Source organism: Prionailurus bengalensis, chromosome X (assembly GCF_016509475.1).
Source record: "Prionailurus bengalensis isolate Pbe53 chromosome X, Fcat_Pben_1.1_paternal_pri, whole genome shotgun sequence".
NCBI classification, from domain to species: Eukaryota; Metazoa; Chordata; class Mammalia; order Carnivora; family Felidae; genus Prionailurus; species Prionailurus bengalensis.
The window spans coordinates 109,203,953-109,221,677 of NC_057361.1; the positions used below are offsets into that span (position 1 = coordinate 109,203,953).

The window sequence follows — 17,725 nt, forward strand, 5'->3', positions numbered from 1 at the left end:
CCCCTTCCCCATTCCAATCCCCCTAATGTGTACTGAATTCCCACCCATGGAGCAAATGTCATGCTGATCCAGGGAGGAACATCAAGGGCTCAAAATGCAAGCCAGCAGCCACTTGGAGTCCTGGGAGGAGACACTGGGAGGCTCCCTTCTTCAAATCAACCACAGCATCTGCTTACTCACTCTCTGAGATCCCAACACCAGATACCGATTTCTTTGGGAAAACAAAGCTCTCTTTAGGGATCATCAAACTATTCAGCTTTTATCAATCATTTAGACTTGAGTGAATTAATGTACACTCCATGATTGTTAGGTAAGGGTCACAAAGCAACTTTGTCAATTTCAAAGTTCTGCAGAGGGCTATTTCTGATGTTTGAAGGCAGGCATACTATGGACCTACAAGTAACAGGGTAAAAAGGATATACTTTCAATGTTTGCCCTCCTTGGGCTGAACTTGGAAGGAACATCGCCATTCATCCATTCATCCATCCAATAATGAGATGGAAAGACAAAAGGACATTCTACTCAGTGACAATGTCTCAAACCAAATTGGGAAGTATTCTTTTGGAGCCTTCCCTCCTTCCCCACCCCATCCTTAAGCTCCTTTTGTGCTAGCAGCCCCATGCTCTCTTACTCTTCCATGGAGGTCAGTTCCAATACACCATTTCTATGCTGTAAGTAGACAACCGATCCATGGAAAAACCACTGCCATAGTTTTTTCAGTTAAATAGTGAATATTTATTCAGAAGATATGTTTTTAATAGAATTTCATGCACCAGTAAATCAGTACAGTGAGGAGTTACAGGGGTAGGGAATCTCTCTTCAGGAAACATCTCACCCTGTAAGAGCTCTCAACTCCCAGAATCCCCTTGACCCAGGTCAGGTGATTAGTGGCCAAGAACAGTAGATGGGGTTGACTCCTAGTATAATCAGTTGAATCTGCAGGTCTCTGAGGATAAAAGAGAGGAGAAGAAAGCTCTTGTAAATGAGAAGATTATTATATTGGGACTGGCAGTTCCACTGAGGTTTCCTGAGAGACTGATGAGGGAGAGCTGGTGTTGGCGCCTGGTTCTCCCTCTTGGTTACACTCTTCAAGGGCTATGGTCTGGTCTCTTCCATCTGTCTCTGAGTCCCTGTGTAGAGAAAAAGACATAAGGGAGGACCCAAAACTGTTAACCTGAAAACAGGTTGTGTTATGGGGCTTAGATATTCAAGGAGCATTTCTCCAGCAGCCCTGGGTTTATAGAAGGAGGTTGACATGAGGCATTTACCTGGTTCGGAGTCGAGGCCACTTCTTCCACTCTATGGCTAGCACCACCCCCAAGGCTACAACTACCACCACAATCAGACTACTCCGGACAATGTTCCCCACAGTGCACTCCTGAGCAGCAGGCCCTGTGATGATAAAAGAACAGAAACCAAAGTCATGGAGGTTATCACATGTCTGTTCTCCTGACCTCTTTTTGCCCAGTCATCTGGCCTACTCCAGGATTCACTTGGAAGCCGCGTGTTGAGAATGTGAAGGGGTTGGTCAGAGTCAGTGCTTATGCTGAGGCAGAAGCAGCTCTCCTTTTGGGGGGTAGAAGATGCCTTGAAAGTATCCTGCTCACTATCTGTGAGTGAATCTGAGGTCCCACCTCCCTACCATCCCTGGGAGAAAGATGGCCACACTTGAGGTCTCAGACTCCAAACCCTCCCACCTCCACATTTGGGTGGTCTCCATCAGGTCTCCGTTGGTGTCTCTAGGATCCCAGGTGGGTCATGCTAAGATGATGGAGGGATTATCCTCTCACCTGCTGCCCCCACCAGCTCCAGGGCATCACTTGGCTCTGACCAGATATCAGGATAGGCCTGGAGGCGGTAGCTGCAGCTATAGTTGCCAATGCCTTTTCCTTCTACATTGTTGATGACGAAGTCCCCATCCTCTGAGAACTGCTGAGGAGCCTCTTCTCCATCATGCTCCAGGACAAATTCAACACCTGGCAGGGGTCCTCGGCACTGAAGGGTGATGTCCTTCCCTAGCTTGAACATAGTACTGGGCCAGGCTGACAGCGAGGGCTTAGGGGGCTTATCTGCAACCAAACAGGACAACCAACCAGTATTAGAAGTGACTCTGAACCTGCTTAGGGCTAACTACTTTAGACTATAAAATCTAGACTATTACTGAGGTCTCTAGGACCTTACCAGTCACCCAGATCTCCAGGAAGTCACTGTGATTGGAAGCCGCAAAGGGAGCAGAATCCAAATAATAAACACAGCTATAGATCCCAGAATCTTCACCTCTCACCGCTGGCATCCAGAAGTCAGCCCTGTACCCGCTTGGCTTCTGTTGCTCCAAAGGCTCTTGAGTGCCCTCCTTCAGCAGGACAAATGTTGAGTCTGGAAGTTCCCCTTGGCATTGAAAAGTCATATTTTCTCCAGGGGCTACAATGGGACCTGGCTGGGCTAAGAGGCTGGGTTTGGGGAGCAAACCTAGAAAAAATTAACTACTGGTCAGAGAGAGGAAGCCACTTTCCAGTGTGCCACCCTTGGAGTCTGTTCAATAAAGAGGGAAGACTATTGCTTGCCTCTCCTTGAGCTCTTCAAAAACTATTTCCATGAAGTGTCTTGTGGTCCATTCTCTCCTCTCTATGCTCCCATGCCCATTCCAGAGCACCTTCCCCTTACCTGTGACTATGAGTTCCAGAGTGTTGCTAGGCTGTATCTTGATAGGGCTGGTCCAGTCAGGGTGGTAGCAGCAGCTGTAACGCCCTATGCTAGCACCAGATATATTGGTGATGGGGAATGCCCCGTCATTACTGGTAGATCCCCAGAGCTGCACTGAAGTGGCTTCTCTTTCTTTGTGCAGAATGTACCCTACTCCATGGACTGGCCCCTGACACCAGAGAGTAACATTCTTCCCCACAGGAACCACAGAACTGGGCTCAGCAAACAACCATGGCTTGGGAAACGTGTCTAGGAAGAGATGGAAGATGGAAAGTAGTGAGTATGGAAACTTATCACTAGCTGCATTTACCCTTTACCTTTCTCCTTCTGGATGCAATGGTTCCCCTCTAGGGTCTGGCCTAGCCTTCTACCATCCCTAATCCCTACTCCAGTTGTCTCTGTCCCAGTCTCCTATCTTGTCTGTTCTTACCAGTCACCCAGATCATAATGGGCTTGCTGAGATGCGATCCCCTATTTGACATGGTTGTCTCGTAGTAGACACAACTGTAGTTCCCAGAGTCCTCTGCTCCAACGGTATGGAGGAGGAAGTCAGCTGAGTTCCCTGAGGTGCTCTGGAACTGTAAGGGAACCTGGTTTCCTTCCTGCAAGAGGGCAAACCTCATGCCTGGGAAAGCCCCTTGGCAGCGCAGGGTCACATTCTTTCCAGGAAGCACCACAGGACCTGGCTGCGCCAGGAGAGTGGGTTGCGGGTAGTATTCTGAAATTCAAGAGACCACAACATGAGAGAAGCCTATCCCCCCACATTCTGGAAATTGCTTTTCTAGTGTTATTGTAAGAAACAGTATGTGTTCATCGTAGCAAATTAGAAAATACTGAAGGGGCGCCTGGGTGGCTTAGTCCATTAAGCGATTGACTCTTGATTTCAGCTCAGGTCATGATCTCACAGTTCATGGGTTTGACTCCCACATTGGGCTCTGTGCTGACCATGAGGAGCCTGTTTGGGATTCTCTCTCTCCCTCTCTCTCTGCCCCTACCCTGCTCATGTGCATGCACTCTCTCTCAAAATAAATAAATTTAACAAAAAAGAAAATACAGAGAAAACCTAAGGAAATACAATTCTACCACTCAAATATAACCATTCTTTATACATTTCTCTGTATTTCGTTTTCATTTTTTCCTATGTGTACCCATATCATTGTAGCTGTAATGATTTGCATATTGGGATCCTACTGTATGCACAGTTGTGTAGGTTAACATTTTTCACTTAACTTTATATAGTAAACAGTTTCCTATGACGTTAATCAACCTTTGAAAACTATCATTTGTAATGGCTGCATAATATGCAGCTGTCATTTCAAGGTCTTTTCCTTTTCTCTGAGGGCCATCCAGACCACCAATCTCTGACAGACCATCTAAAGAAAAAGTGAACATTGAGCCTAAAGCTCTAGGCCAAGCCACAAAAAGATTTCAGAAATAAAACAACATGAGCTTGGCCTTGGGGATTGGACACCCGCAACTGCCTTCCTTCTTTCCCTAGAAGTGAATTACTTGCCTCTCCCTTCTCCCCTCTCCTTTGACTCTTCTCTCTGTATCAATAATAATATAGTCAGCTGCCTTCCATGGACTGCTTACCATGTGCCAGGCACTTTCCTAAGCACATTCTTGGTGACTTTTATTTTATTTATTTATGTACTTGAATAGGCTCCACGCCCAACGTGGGGCTTGAACTCATGACCCTAAGATCAAGAGTCGCATGCTTCATCTTGGTGACTTTAAGAAAGAGCGCTTTTCCTCTCCTGCTGACAGCCCTTCCACCCACTGTCCCAGGGTCAATACTGTCTCCATCTGCATGCCCCCCCTCCTGACCTGTCACCACGAGCTCCACAGGGTCGCTGGGCTCAGACCAGATAGCAAAGTCATAATAGCGGCAGCTGTAATTCCCTCCATCACCAGCGCCCACTGAAATGATCAGAAAGTGAGCTGCACTGGCCCCTGGACTTGCCCAAGACCTGTCACTGGATGCTATTTCACTTCCATCTTTGTAAAGAATAAAGCTCATGTGCTGGTGGGGAGTGGAGCAGTTGAAAGTCACTCGGGCACCAGGAGTGACCACAGGGCTGGCCCATGTCTTGAAGAAGGGCTTGGGGTACATTTCTAGAAGGCAAAAGACAAAACACAACACAAAACCAAATTAAGAAACCAAAAAGAAAGATAGCTAATATAGCAAACATTGATTTCTGGAAGCTGCTTTGTTTTCTATAGCACTTCATTCACCAGTAGGTGCATTTAAAAATCAAAGCAAGTCCACTTTGCAGACGGACTTCTCACAGGGGACTCCTGACCCCCACCCCTCACCTCCTCGGATAGATAGCTAAAAGAGTGAACTTTCACTAGAGCTCTGCTGGTCCCCTGAGGCTCAGTTTGCCCATTTGGGCAAGAAGGGTGAATGGTACCTGTTCCACCTCCCTTGAATATTTGCTCTATATCTAAATAAGATAATTGATCTGAAAATAATTAGAAAACTTAAATCACCCTCCACAAACCCCAGCTATTAATAACGATTATGGCTATTAATATCGCGCAGCCAGAGGCCCCAGCACTCCCAGCGCCACGCCTGCCTGGCTCTAAGATTGGACACAGGCTTCTAGGACCAGCAGCAAAGTTTCTGTGGGGAGAGGAGTGTCTGACCCACAGCTTTGCCTCCCCCCACTCCTCTCTCACACACCCTTTTCAGCTCTACCTTTTATGACAAGCTCCAGGGGCTCACTGGGCTCAGACCACTTGAAGGGGCGCTTTTCAGTGTGAGTACGGCAGCTATAATTGCCTTGGTCTTTAGCCTCCATTCTTTGGATTGTAAAGAAGGCTTCTCTCCCAACCGCACCAAGTTGCTGGACAGGTTCCTGCACTCCCTCCTTGTACAGAACAAACTCCATGCCTGCCAGCCATCCTTTGCACCGGATTTGCAGTTTCTGGCCCCGGATTGGGGGGGAAGCAGAAATGACAGGTTTGGGGAGCATGTCTGAGAAACAAAATGGGGTGGAAAAGGAGGCCAAAGTTTGGAGGTGGACAGATGGGACACTTGGAGTCACTTTGTCAGCAAAAAAGAAATCCATCCCGCACTGGCCTTTGACTCTTCCTATAAGTCTGTTTCCAATCCCCTCCCCCATTTCAGGGCCTGTCCTCTCCTACTTGCAGCACAAGCCCCTTGGGCTCCAGGTCAGTGTGCATTATTCCCCCACCCTCAGGAACAGTGTTGGAGTCTCAGGGCACTGAGGATCACCCTGGGAGGAGCCTCTGCCTTTTCTTACCTGTGCCCACCAGCTCCAGAGCCTCACTGGGCTCTGACACAGCCATCTCCTCCCACGAATGGCAATGGTAACTCCCGGTGTGGCTCTGGGTCAGGGCACCAAGAGGGAAGGCAGCCCGGACCTGCTCTGAGGCCGGGCGAGTTGCAATCCACCCGGTCCCATCCTTCAGCAACACAAACTCCTTAGTTGAGCCAGAAGGGCTTCTGCACCAGAGGGTTAAGTTCTTCCACGGGGCAAGAGGGAAGTTGGTCTCTGCCCACAGCTCAGGCTTAGGGGTTGGCATGATTATTTCTAGAAACAGCAGAGTTAATGAAGCCATCTTTCCTCCTCCCTCCCCTCCCCCCTTCTTTGCCCTTGAACCCCCTACCCAGATCACATTGCCTACCTCCCCTTTCAACCCAAACCCAAACTCTTTCCTTCCTTCTGCAGGTGCTAGGGGAAAGAGGAAGCTTATGTCTCAGCTGAGCCTCAGAGAAGTGCAGAAGCTTGGGAGGGGGCATTTTGCAGGCAGAAAAGCAGAGCTGGAGGCCGAATTTTGCCAGCAGCTTTAGCAAGTGCCCCTTCCTGGCTGTCTTTCCCTCCCAACCAGTCACTCCCTGGCCACTGACACTGACACTCTGTAGTTATTTCGGATCTCCAGGAAGGAATGTCCCAGTCTGGAGCAGGAAAAACTCACCAGTCTCTTCTGTCAATACCCCATTGCACAGTCCTGCAAAAGAAATTGCTGCCAAGGCTCTGCCCCCTCCCGCACGGGATTCCCCCGGCCTTCTGCCCAGGCCCCTTCCCCACCCCCTTGTACTCACCACAGCAGAAGAGGACAGTGACTATGAAGAGCATGGTGACCCCTTGAGCAGTCCCCAGCAACCAGGCTTCTCTAGTGAGACCAGAAAAGAGACGAGAGGAACTGCTGGGATTAGGGGGAGGGCGGAGAGAAGGGGGCGGCAATTTATGTCATTGGCTTTCTCACCACCCAATAGGGATTGGATTTGGGCAGGATAATGGGATATAATCTTTTCTGACATCGATGACTTTTCTTTTTGAGGACCTCACCACCTACAAACCTTTTGGTCTTTCATGACCCACGTGCCCCCCGCCCCCTCCCCCCTCCCCAGCCTGTATCAGGTGTCAGCTCCCCTTGGCCCCTGATTAGGCTGTTGCTGGAACTGAGTTGTCAGATGTGAAAATGCTTTTGTAACCCCAGCCCTCAGAACCCCTGGAGCTCAGAGTGATCGGCAGCTCTGGGTGGTGGGTGTGGGGGTGGAGGGAAAAATCTTGGGTGTTTCTCAGTCATCAAGTTTAAGTTTGGAAGCAGTTTTTATTATGGCAGTATTGGTCCTCAGACCGACCTGCCTCACCTGCCTTTGTTATGGAAGGGTTGCCTAGGCAGCCGTGGTGAATTACCGGAAGATTGTCAGTGCTGAGCTAAGCTTGTCAGAGAGTGGGATCTCTCTACCCCCACCCAGATTATGACTAGCAATGTGCAGCAGCTTTGGGTTATGGGTCCTGTAGAATTAGATGATATTAAGCCAAAATCCACTTGGCAATTTGTACTTAGAAAACACTGACCGCCCCCACTTCCTGATCACGAAAACATGCTTTTCAAGCTGCTTTTTCTCAAATCTGTTTCTGAACCCATTCTTTGATGCGGTGGTCCTGAGTTGAAGTAGGGCACTTGAAGTCACATTTTTTCTAACTCCTGGCTTTGAGGTTACCCCCAGATGCAAGACTCAGGATAGATTCTAAGGACAACTAAGACTGGACCCCCACTGAGACCTTTTGAAAACTCAAAGGGTGGTGGTTTTTGCAGAAGATTTAGGGGGCTCCCTTCTAATTACCCAAGCACTCTGTCCTTCAGATCCTAGTGGAAAACACAGACACAAATCATAGTCAGCAGCCTTTGTGTATGGAATACACAAAGGCCTGTGATAATGGTGAGGGGGCTATACCCAGGAACTAGGAGGTTGGGGGGGGGACTAGATAAGGCATTCAGGGGCTGAAGCCCCCACGAAGCTGGGAGCTGTCATTTGTCTCCTTGTTTTTAGGCAGAATAGCTTAAGCACAGGCCATGGGGATCAGAGAGAGAGGGGGATGGCCCAGAGGACATCAAAAGATCATAGGAAATGGCAGGACAACCTGTTTGTTTCAGAGGAAGCAGTTTGATGCCCAGGCCCAATCCACTGCCTCATCAGATACCCATCTAGGTTAAGATTATACTCTCAGGATGCCCTGCACAGATGGTTGGAGGCCAGAGCAGTGGAAATACTGGTTTCTAGGGCAACTAGGATGGACCACGAGGCTCTCTCGCCCTTGAAAGCTAGGAGTAATGATGCAAAGTTGGGATGGGAGTTGGGTAACACCTGGAGACACAGGACAGCTTGGCTTCTTACAAGAGAAGAAGTTCAGACTAAGTTAATGTGGAAGACATCAATCATCTCTGAGGGGCTGAGATTTGGGTACTCTCCTGTTTGGGGGGGTGGAAATCAATGGATGAGGTTCTGATTACTTCTCATCTCTGAGAAGTATATGTTTCTCCACCCTCTGGCTTGGGTGCTGACCTCTCTGCAAGGTGAAAGAGAAAAGGCTGGGATGAGAAAGTCTTGTCTTTGACACGCAGAAGGTGGGGCATACAAAGGGTGTGACCCTGTGACTTGTATCAAATAGAGCATGCCCTGTGTCTGAGTCTCTGGGGAGCCTGGACTGAGCTACATTGAAGAACAGGAGGCTGGGACAAGACAGTTACCTGATTCTGAGTCTCCGACACTTCCACCTTATCCACAGCACTACCAACAGCAAGGCAACAAGCTGCATGAATAGGGACAGCCTGATAGCTTCATTCAGAACGTAATTCCAGGTGAGAAAGCCTGTGGCTAGAGAAGACCAGAAGAAGGGGCCTTGATAGAGAAAGGGGGAGGCGAAAACATTCAGGGGAGGGGTGGCAGGGGCTGGTTTCTGACGGTGAAGGGAAGGTGAATAGAAGTGGCCTTCTTTTTCATAAAGAATGGGAGCTTTGAAAGTATCCTGCTCACTGCCTTTGAATGATTATGAGGCCACCCCAGGGGAGGAGTGCACAAACACAAGGACCTTAACTTATAAGCCCCTGACTCCCCTTTCCATAGCTTTCTGGGCACTGCTCTGGGATCCCAGGGCTATCATGACCAAAGCCACGGAGGGGCATACACACGAAGAGCTGTCCTCTCACCTGCTGGCCCCATCAGCCTCAGGGGCTCACTGCGATGTGACCAGATGTTGGGGTGTGCCTCTATGCGATAACTACAACTGTAGGTCCCTGTGCCTTTCCCTTCAGCATTACTGATGATGAAGTCTCCATCCACCGAGAATTTTTGGAATGTTGCTCTTTCCTCCCATTCCAGAGAAAATTCGAGTACTGGATGAGGTACTCGGCACTGGAGGGTAATTGCCTTTCCTAGCTTGAACACAGTGCTGGGCCAAGCTGACAGGGAGGGTTTGGGGGGCTTATCTGCACCAATCCAGAAACCAGAGTTAGAATAAGTGACCTTGAACTCAATACGCCTTCCCCCAACAAATGTTTCCCAGCTTCCTATTTGATCTTTTCTGCTTTTCCACTTCCACTAGATCAGAGGTCTCAAACTTTGTGCATCAGAACCTTTTGGCCCACTCCTCAGTGCTCTGAAGACTCTTGGGTTTCTACCTTCTCTCAGGAAGACCTGACACCTGTGAGTTTCCCCTGGCCAGAAGGAAAATAACTTTTCCAGGGGACACAATGGGGCTAGGCCATGCTGAGAGGTAGGACTTGGGTAGCAATCCTGGGAGAGAAAATACCTAAAGTTTTTGGAGAAAATTCCACACCACCTTCCTAGTGTATTTTTCCTTGGCTCATAAATCCAAGAGGGTATAGGGCTGCTAGCTCCTTCTTAGAATACAATAATGGTGATAAAAACACACATTTGTTAGCACTTGCCTACAACCACGAGCTCCATGGTGTTGTGTGATGTCATCCTGAGGGAGGTCTTCCAGGAGAGGAGATAGAGGCAGCTATAGACGCCAGCATCACTGTAGGTCACATTGTTGAGGAAGAATGACTCATCGTCATCAGTGCTGGCAGTATCCAAGAGCTGAAGTGGTTTGTCTTCTCCTTTCTTATAGAGTGCAAGCCCTACTCCATCCACTGGCCCTTGACACCACAGGCTCACGTTCTGACCCATTTGGACCACAGGACTGGGCTGAGCAAGTAGCCAGGTCTTGGGGAAAGTGTCTAGGACAAGACCCAAAATAGAAAGGGCTAGTAGTCTGCCTCGCTTCCCACCACTAAGGGTTCTCTTCCTCCAGTCCACCCTTGGCAAATCTTAAGCCCAGTTGTACAAATTCTGCTCTCTTCCCCACTGTTAGCCCTGGCTGCATGACCAGGTTCTCCAGGAGGCCCAGAGGGAGTTGTATATCCTTAGCCCCTAGCATAGATGAATGGCATTCCCCTCTCTTACCGGTTACCCAGATTTTCAGGATATCACTAAGGAGTGAACCCCTGTATGACCCATCATAGTAAAAACAGAGGTAATGTCCAGCATCATGGATTTTCAAAGCCCGAAAGAAGAAATATGCCTCATTTTTTATTGGCCTCTTGCGGTAAAAGGATTTCTCCAAGTCTTCAAGCCTTATTAGGGCAAATGTCATTCCATAGATTGGCCCCTGACACCTGAGGCTCAGGCTTTCTCCAGGTGCCATAATGGGCCCAGGATATGCTGTCAGAGTTGGTTTGGGATAGAGTCCTAGAAAGGGGAGAGACCCTGAATTAACAATAGGTTGAATCTTCTCTATTATCTTCTAGTTTTATTTTCCTAGTTTTTTCTAAAGACAGGGAGTGGTAGCTGAAGTTTAGCCTCTACTCTCTCTCTCTTCCTTGAATCTCAGCCTCTTCTAGGAGATAATCAAGGGCATGTCCACTTAGGTACCTCCCCGCTCACCAGACTTAATCAGATCCACCGAGCTCTAACTATGTATAGGGCTGTGTCTCCGTGGAATAGCTACATCTGTAATTGCCTGTATCTTTAGGTTCCTGGAATGCCAAATGTACTTCTTCCAACCACCCAAGAAACCAAACTTCTTAAACTGTACTTTTGATGCTATCTTTGTAGAGCATGAATACTACTGCAGGAAAAAAAAATGGCTTTCGAACACATTAAGCCCAATAAGACCCTACTTCCAGCACAAGATAGGAAGAAACCAATGAGGGATTGGCCAATAAGTCTTGAACCCAAAGAAATCTGTTAATGGGGCCACACCCTCTTTTCCATGTACTGTTCCCCTAAGGGAATGATACTACAAAATAAGGGGCGGGCCTTACTCCCATACCATTCCTTCTTACCCACTGCCATCCCAGGTAGACCCACCCATCCATTATTAGAAAGATCAGCTCTGTCATGTGCTCATTGAGCATTTAGGATGTAGCATTCAGGCATCATGTAGGTATAAGGGTTTACAAGTAGACACAGTCCCTGTCAGCAAAGAGTTGATGGCCTAGTGAGGGATACCAGTGAGTAGGTAACTGCCAAAGTGTATGTTAGTGGAATCTACTCTGGAAGGACATTCGTGCAACAAACATCCATACACACAGTTCAAACAGACAGTCTTTGTTATTTGATCCTCAATAAGAAGCTATACTAATGACATTAACATCTACCATTTATTGAGAACTTATATGCCAGGCACTGTACATATATTATATTTAGGCACATCCTCACAACAACCCTGTGAGGTAGGCATTATTCTTATACCAATTTTGCAAATCAGGAAACCGAGGCACAGAGGGGCATCATACAGTAGGTTGTATAGATACCGTCATCCCATTTTAGAGTGGGGGAAACCGAAGCACAGAGAGGTAAAGTGACTTGCTCAAGATCACACAAGGAGGTGGTGTCAGAGGTTGAACTAGAAACCAAGATTACTGCTTCTAAGTCCGGGGTACCTTCTGGTGCGCCACGGCTTTCCCCAAGCCTATTGATGGGGATTGATGGAATAACTGATGCAAATGTGGCCAATTCTGTCTGAAAGCATCTAGGCCATGGGGTGGGCAAATTGGGGCTCGGGTGTGCATCTGGCATTTGAACATTTTCAGGAGACTTCTGCTGTGTTTAGAGGTTGACTGTCTTATCAGATTTACATATATAGGACTAAAGTCATTTATGAAGCCATTTCTAAAATACGAACTATCACCTTTTACCATTTTTGTTTATTTTTATCACCAGCACTTGCACAATCCATTCTGTTTTCCACACTTAAAAATAATAATCACAAATACAACAAAAATGCATTTAAAATTTAAAAACCAGCTTATAAGACTGCAGTGGCAGTGCCTGGCACATATTAAGTGCTCAATAAATATTAGTCAAATGAATGAATGAATGCATCATGTTCAATAAATAGAGAACAACAAAGCTGTGATGAGTTGAAGCTGCCGCACACTTGGTTGGGCTCACTGGCTAGCAAAGTGATTGGCTCCCACACACCTGCCTTGTAGAATGTGGGATTCTAATTTGCATCTCAGTAAAATGTCACATGACTGTAGCTCAGAGGCCTTGCAGGGCCTAGGACCTGGCTAAGAAATGTAAATTCAGAAAGCCTGGTTCATCCAGCCATGATCCCTGGGACAACAATCATCAGACCCCAGCAGCCATAGCCGCACCCACCTGCCACAATCAGCTTCAGGGGGTTGCTGGGCTCTGACCACAGAGTGGGGAGCATCTGGATATGAGTGCGGCAGATGTAAACCCCTTCGCTCTCAGGTGTCATGTTGGCAATGGAGAATATGGCCACTGTCCCAGTTGGGATTTGGTAATCCACGGGCTCTGCATATCCCTCCTTGAACAGCATGAATACCAAATCCTGCAGCCAGCCATGGCAGAGTATGTTAACATTACATCCAGGAAGAGGGGAGGTCTCAGCCTGGATCCAGAAGATGGGCTTGGGCAGCTGACCTAGAAGGAGAGAATGAACTAGAATTCAGATAGAGCAAGGATAGTGCTGCTCAGTGAGCAGCAGAGGAGAGTGCTACTTAAAGAAGACTTCCCTTTACCATCCTTATTTGCCACCCTTCCCTCTCCCATCTAGGGTCTCCCCTATGTTGAGAGCTTGCTCTCTAGAAATGTTCCAGAGACTGCAACCTCATTCTGCATTACCTATAAAGAGTAGGCACTTACTGTGGAATGCCTGCGTGTATGCATTCATGCATTTGAGGTAAACAAATGAATTAATTAAACAAATCATGCTCTGCGAAGGCAAGTTTGAATTCCAGGAGCTGGAGTTTATTCTTGACTATCTGTCACTGTCTTCTTACCTGGTGCCTCCAACTCTAAAACTTTACTTGGCTCTGACCAGCCTGTCTCCTTCCAGTAGCAGCACCTGTAAAGACCTGCATTGTACTTAGTAAGGGCACCTAAAGGGAATGAAACTTGGAAGGTCTTGGAGGAAGGGCGGATCCAGGTCATCTGTGTCTTATCCTTCAGCAGCAGGAACTTGCTTGAAATCCGAGAGGGGCTTTTGCACCAAAGTGTTATGTTCTCCCAAGGGGCCTGAGGGTAGTTGGTCTCTATCCACAGCTCTGGTTGTGACTGCATCACTGTCATTTCCAAAGATCACAAAGATGTGAGTGGTCCAACACTCTCCCTCCCACAGCATGCCCCACAATGTCCCTTAAAATCAGCTGTGACCCTGATTCCTTTTTTTGTCTTCCCTCGGGGACAAGAGTGTCTGCTCCTGTGGGATATGGGATAGGGACCCCAGGATATTTGTTCAAGGGATTCAAGTGAGTTGGGGAACACAGCACAAGTCTGGCTTCCTTTCCATCTGAGGTAAAGCTTTTTATTATTCTGTGGGAAACCAAGTCACGAAGTGAAGGGCTCTGATTCCCAACCAGCTCAATCTGGGAATTATCTTTGTGGTCTCAAGGCAGTTATGTCCAGGGGCCATGGAGGCAGCTGATGTCTCGGAACCTCCAGGAAGTGGCAGGTTCCTGAGGTGGTGCCACCTGAGGTGGCAGGACTCACTTACCTATCGATGTCATACCCAGACTCAGCCCTGAAAAGAGAGAGAATGGTAAAGGAGGGCCCACACACTGACCCCACCAACTCTCATTCCCCAAAAGTCTCTCCTCCCTCCCCAAGGTGTCCACTCATAGGGGTACCTGTGACAGGATTACTTGCCCCTCACCCCTTCCTTGTACTCACGAATGCAAAAGAGCAAGACAGTAAATGTCCGCAACATGGTGGGTCGCTGCCCTGGCCGGTCCAGGGTCATGGGGCCTCTGGTGCTCAATGTGCACTTCAAGTCTGGCACGGTTCTGCCCCTCAGCAGGTGGTGAGATCTAAAAGCAGAAGTATTTTTACTCAGAGGACTTGTCCTGCCCCTCAAAGTTGAGTTTGAATCACTAAACTGCAATTGACAGCCCTACCTTCCAGTCCTTCAGAGGCATGAAAGGTACTACAAGGCCACCTGCTCCTTTGCCCCACCCCCTTCTCTTCCCACCCAAGGTCTTTGCTGGCATCTAAGATGTCAGATGGGTTGAAATGTCTGTACATCCCTGTAATCTCAGAGGCCCAGAGGGCAAGTTAATCCAGCCCAGAGGGAGCCCATGGGATGATAGAGATGGGAGGGGTAGGGAATAATCTTTTTAGATTAGATTAGATTAGATAGATTGATAGATAGTCTGAGTTCTCCAACAACCTAGGAAAGGAGGCTTTCCTGCCATCTCCATTTTTCTGGCAAGGAAACTGAAGCTTAGAGAAGATATATTTAATTTGCCCAAAGTCAAAAGATTAAATACTAAGGCCAAAATTCATGTTTACCTCCGATGCCAATACTCTAAAACCAGTATTTAAATTCCCCCTTTCTTACATTTACTCACCTTTCCCATTTCACACCATCCAGGCCCTCCCTTCTGTAGATTGCTTCAGACGCAGTATTATGCTCATTCTTATCTCTTGCCCCCCAAAGCTTGAAACTCCCCATCTTAAGTAGGTGTTGGAGAATCAAGGTGCTTGAGCTAATTAATATAAGGCGTAAATGATGTATTGGCTGCCCATAATTTATAAGCAATTTTGTTCATTGCTCCTAAGGATATAGAGAATTGTTTGAATTTCAGAGAATATGGTAAAAATATTTAAATTCAGCGAGGCCTTTTCATTTTCCAAAAACCCCACTACTGACCACATGTGCACAAGGTAGACCCTTTATACTTTCTTGCCTCTTCTCCCCCACCACACCCAAAGTATCCATTTGCCAAGGGAAGGTGTATCCCCACCACACACAAACTCAAGCTAACTCTCCTCCACCAACTCTCTCTATTCAGACTCTGAGGTACTGGCTGTTTAATCCTAGCTCAGGCTCCATAGCTCAGGGGTTAGAGCACTGGTCTTGTAATCCTAGCTCAGTAGAGCGAGGTAAAGGCAGCTCCCAGAACAGAAAAGGGGTGCTTTTTCTTCACCCCAACAGACCCTAGTAATGAAGTCTCTAATCTGCTCCAGGGCTAACACTGGGCAGGTTGGAGGAGCAGGAAAACAAGAAGATTCATTTTCAAATATCTGGGCTGTAGGAAACAGGTGGAAAGTCAGAGATCCAAGGAGACAGTTTCCTTTCGCCTTGTTCACTTTACATTGAAGAAGGATGCTCAAGGGGCGCCTGGGTGGCGCAGTCGGTTAAGCATCCGACTTCAGCCAGGTCACGATCTCACGGTCCGTGAGTTCGAGCCCCGCGTCAGGCTCTGGGCTGATGGCTCAGAGCCTGGAGCCTGGTTCCGATTCTGTGTCTCCCTCTCTCTCTGCCCCTCCCGCGTTCATGCTCTGTCTCTCTCTGTCCCAAAAATAAATAAACGTTGAAAAAAAAAATTAAAAAAAAAAAAAAGAAGGATGCTCAAATTACCCTCTCTGGACTTTTTTTTTTCTTTTATCTGTGAAGTTGGGGAGAAACACCTACCTAACATTTTTGTTGTGTTGGATCAGAGATAATATATGTACAAGGCACACAGTAAACATTTCATTAAAAGGTAGCTATTTTTCTTCTTCCCCAAGGGGGTATTAACCTCATGTGGCACCCTAACGATGCTCATCCCATCTCAGTTCCTAGAGCCCCTTTTCCCTGCTCTTCTCAGGGCCAGGCCCAGGCCCAGGCTTGAGTGCCACCCTGTTGCTTTGTTCCCCCAGGGCTCTGGGCCAAGATTTATTGGGGAAGCCAGGTTCTACTGCCAAGGGAAAGGTTCAACCTGGGATTCTGCCCAGAAATGCCATCTGAGATTCCACAGTGGCCACTTAGACCCCTAAACCAGGGTTTTGCCTCCTGGGGACTTGAGCAGAATGAAGGAACCTGGACTTCTCAGCATGGCTGACCCCTCCCCAATCACTAAGGATCCAGCCCAAATGAGGACTCTTGTGCCCAGGGAATTTGGGAAACAGCCGCCAGCTTTAGGTTAATTGGCCACGCCCATTTGGGGGCTTTCACACCCCCACCCCCACCCCCAACTTCCAAGGACTAGCCCTTTTACCCTCTCCTTCTATTCCACCCCAAGCACTTTCCCCACCCTTAGGCAGCGCCGCAGTGCTTTTGAGGGTGACATACCCGAAATGTCTAATGGCTCGCCCCCTTCATAGCTTTGAGGGCTCCAGGAATCAAAGGGGTTGGGCTCGGCGGGGTGCCGGGTACATGCTTCGCTAAGGGTTTGGAGGGAAGACTGAGAAGGAAAAGGGAAGATAATTACAGTGCCCAGAGATTCTCAGGGAGGCAAGGCTGGGATCAGTGGAGGGACGGAGAAAGGGAGGGATGAAGGGGGTAGCGGGTAGAGACTGGGGAGCAGTTTGATTTGCGGCAGTTACAGCAGGGAGACTATTTCGGGGGCTTTTGTTTAGGATCTGATGGCCAGTATTTAATCTTCAGCCACTGGCCTATGCGCTCATTTGCAGGTACTTACGGTAGTTGAAGCCCCGCTCCGATGTTGGAGATTCTCCAGTGAGCTCCTCCAGATGCAGCAAACTGCCCGGCATGAGAGGAGCTGTTTAAGGACAGCCCCTCGGGCTCCGAGCCCCGCCTCCCTCTCTTCCCCCGCCTGCTCGCCGGCCGGGCTGCTCCAACCTCCTCCCCTCCTTCAGCCTGGCTCTGGGAGCCCACCTACACCAACTCTGCCTGACACCTGCAGTCCTCTGATGGCCGGGATTTCTCCGCCCCTTCCAGCTCTCCGCCTCTCTCCAGACTCGCTGCAGAGGTTGCCCGAGCCAAATTCAGGCCCCTGCCCCCTCTCCTGCCGCTCTGAGTTTCATTGGGTCACGGTATTCTGGAGGGGAGAGGGCCAGCTCTCAGGACTGCCAAAGCTGTAGATCTCTCCTCTCCAGCTCCCCAATGCCTTTAAAGGGATCTCGGATCTTCCTCTGCCCATTTAATGCCCCACTTATGCATGCACGTCGCCACCACGGTTTAAATGCTTACTGTGCGCCTCGGGGCCCTGGGCAGCTATTGGTTCGAATCTTCATAGCAACCCTACAAGACGTGTTACTTCACTCCGTTTTACAGATGAGGAAACTAAAGCTCAGAGAGAGTTAAGTGAGTTGGACAGCCTCCAAAGTCCAGTTTGGGATAAAAGCCCAGGCTTTGGAGACACAGCAGTTTGGATTTCAGTCCAGGTTCAGTATCTGAGTGACCTGAAGTGAGTTACACTGTCTGAGTCCCAGTTTTCCCATCTGTAAAAGAAAACAGTAGAAGCTAAGGTGGCGCAGGGCTTTGAATGGATAGCGCAAGTC

General features: G+C 48.4%; 1 protein-coding gene across 1 annotated transcript; it reads right to left on the minus strand.

Annotated features, from left to right (window-relative positions):
• Positions 1-711: 711 nt before the first annotated feature.
• On the minus strand, positions 712-17,052 carry IGSF1 (immunoglobulin superfamily member 1). Its single transcript, XM_043570195.1, has 20 exons — positions 16,903-17,052; positions 14,171-14,307; positions 13,995-14,021; positions 13,282-13,563; positions 12,635-12,922; positions 10,433-10,717; positions 9,913-10,206; positions 9,172-9,450; positions 8,713-8,833; positions 6,776-6,846; positions 6,649-6,681; positions 5,973-6,263; positions 5,405-5,683; positions 4,531-4,818; positions 3,134-3,421; positions 2,665-2,952; positions 2,182-2,469; positions 1,791-2,069; positions 1,269-1,392; positions 712-1,130 (listed from the first exon to the last, which is right to left on the minus strand). The coding sequence occupies exons 2-20, from the start codon at positions 14,238-14,240 to the stop codon at positions 995-997; spliced, it is 4,011 nt and encodes a 1,336-aa protein (XP_043426130.1). The 5' UTR covers positions 14,241-14,307; positions 16,903-17,052; the 3' UTR covers positions 712-994.
• Between the last annotated feature and the right edge of the window lie 673 nt (positions 17,053-17,725).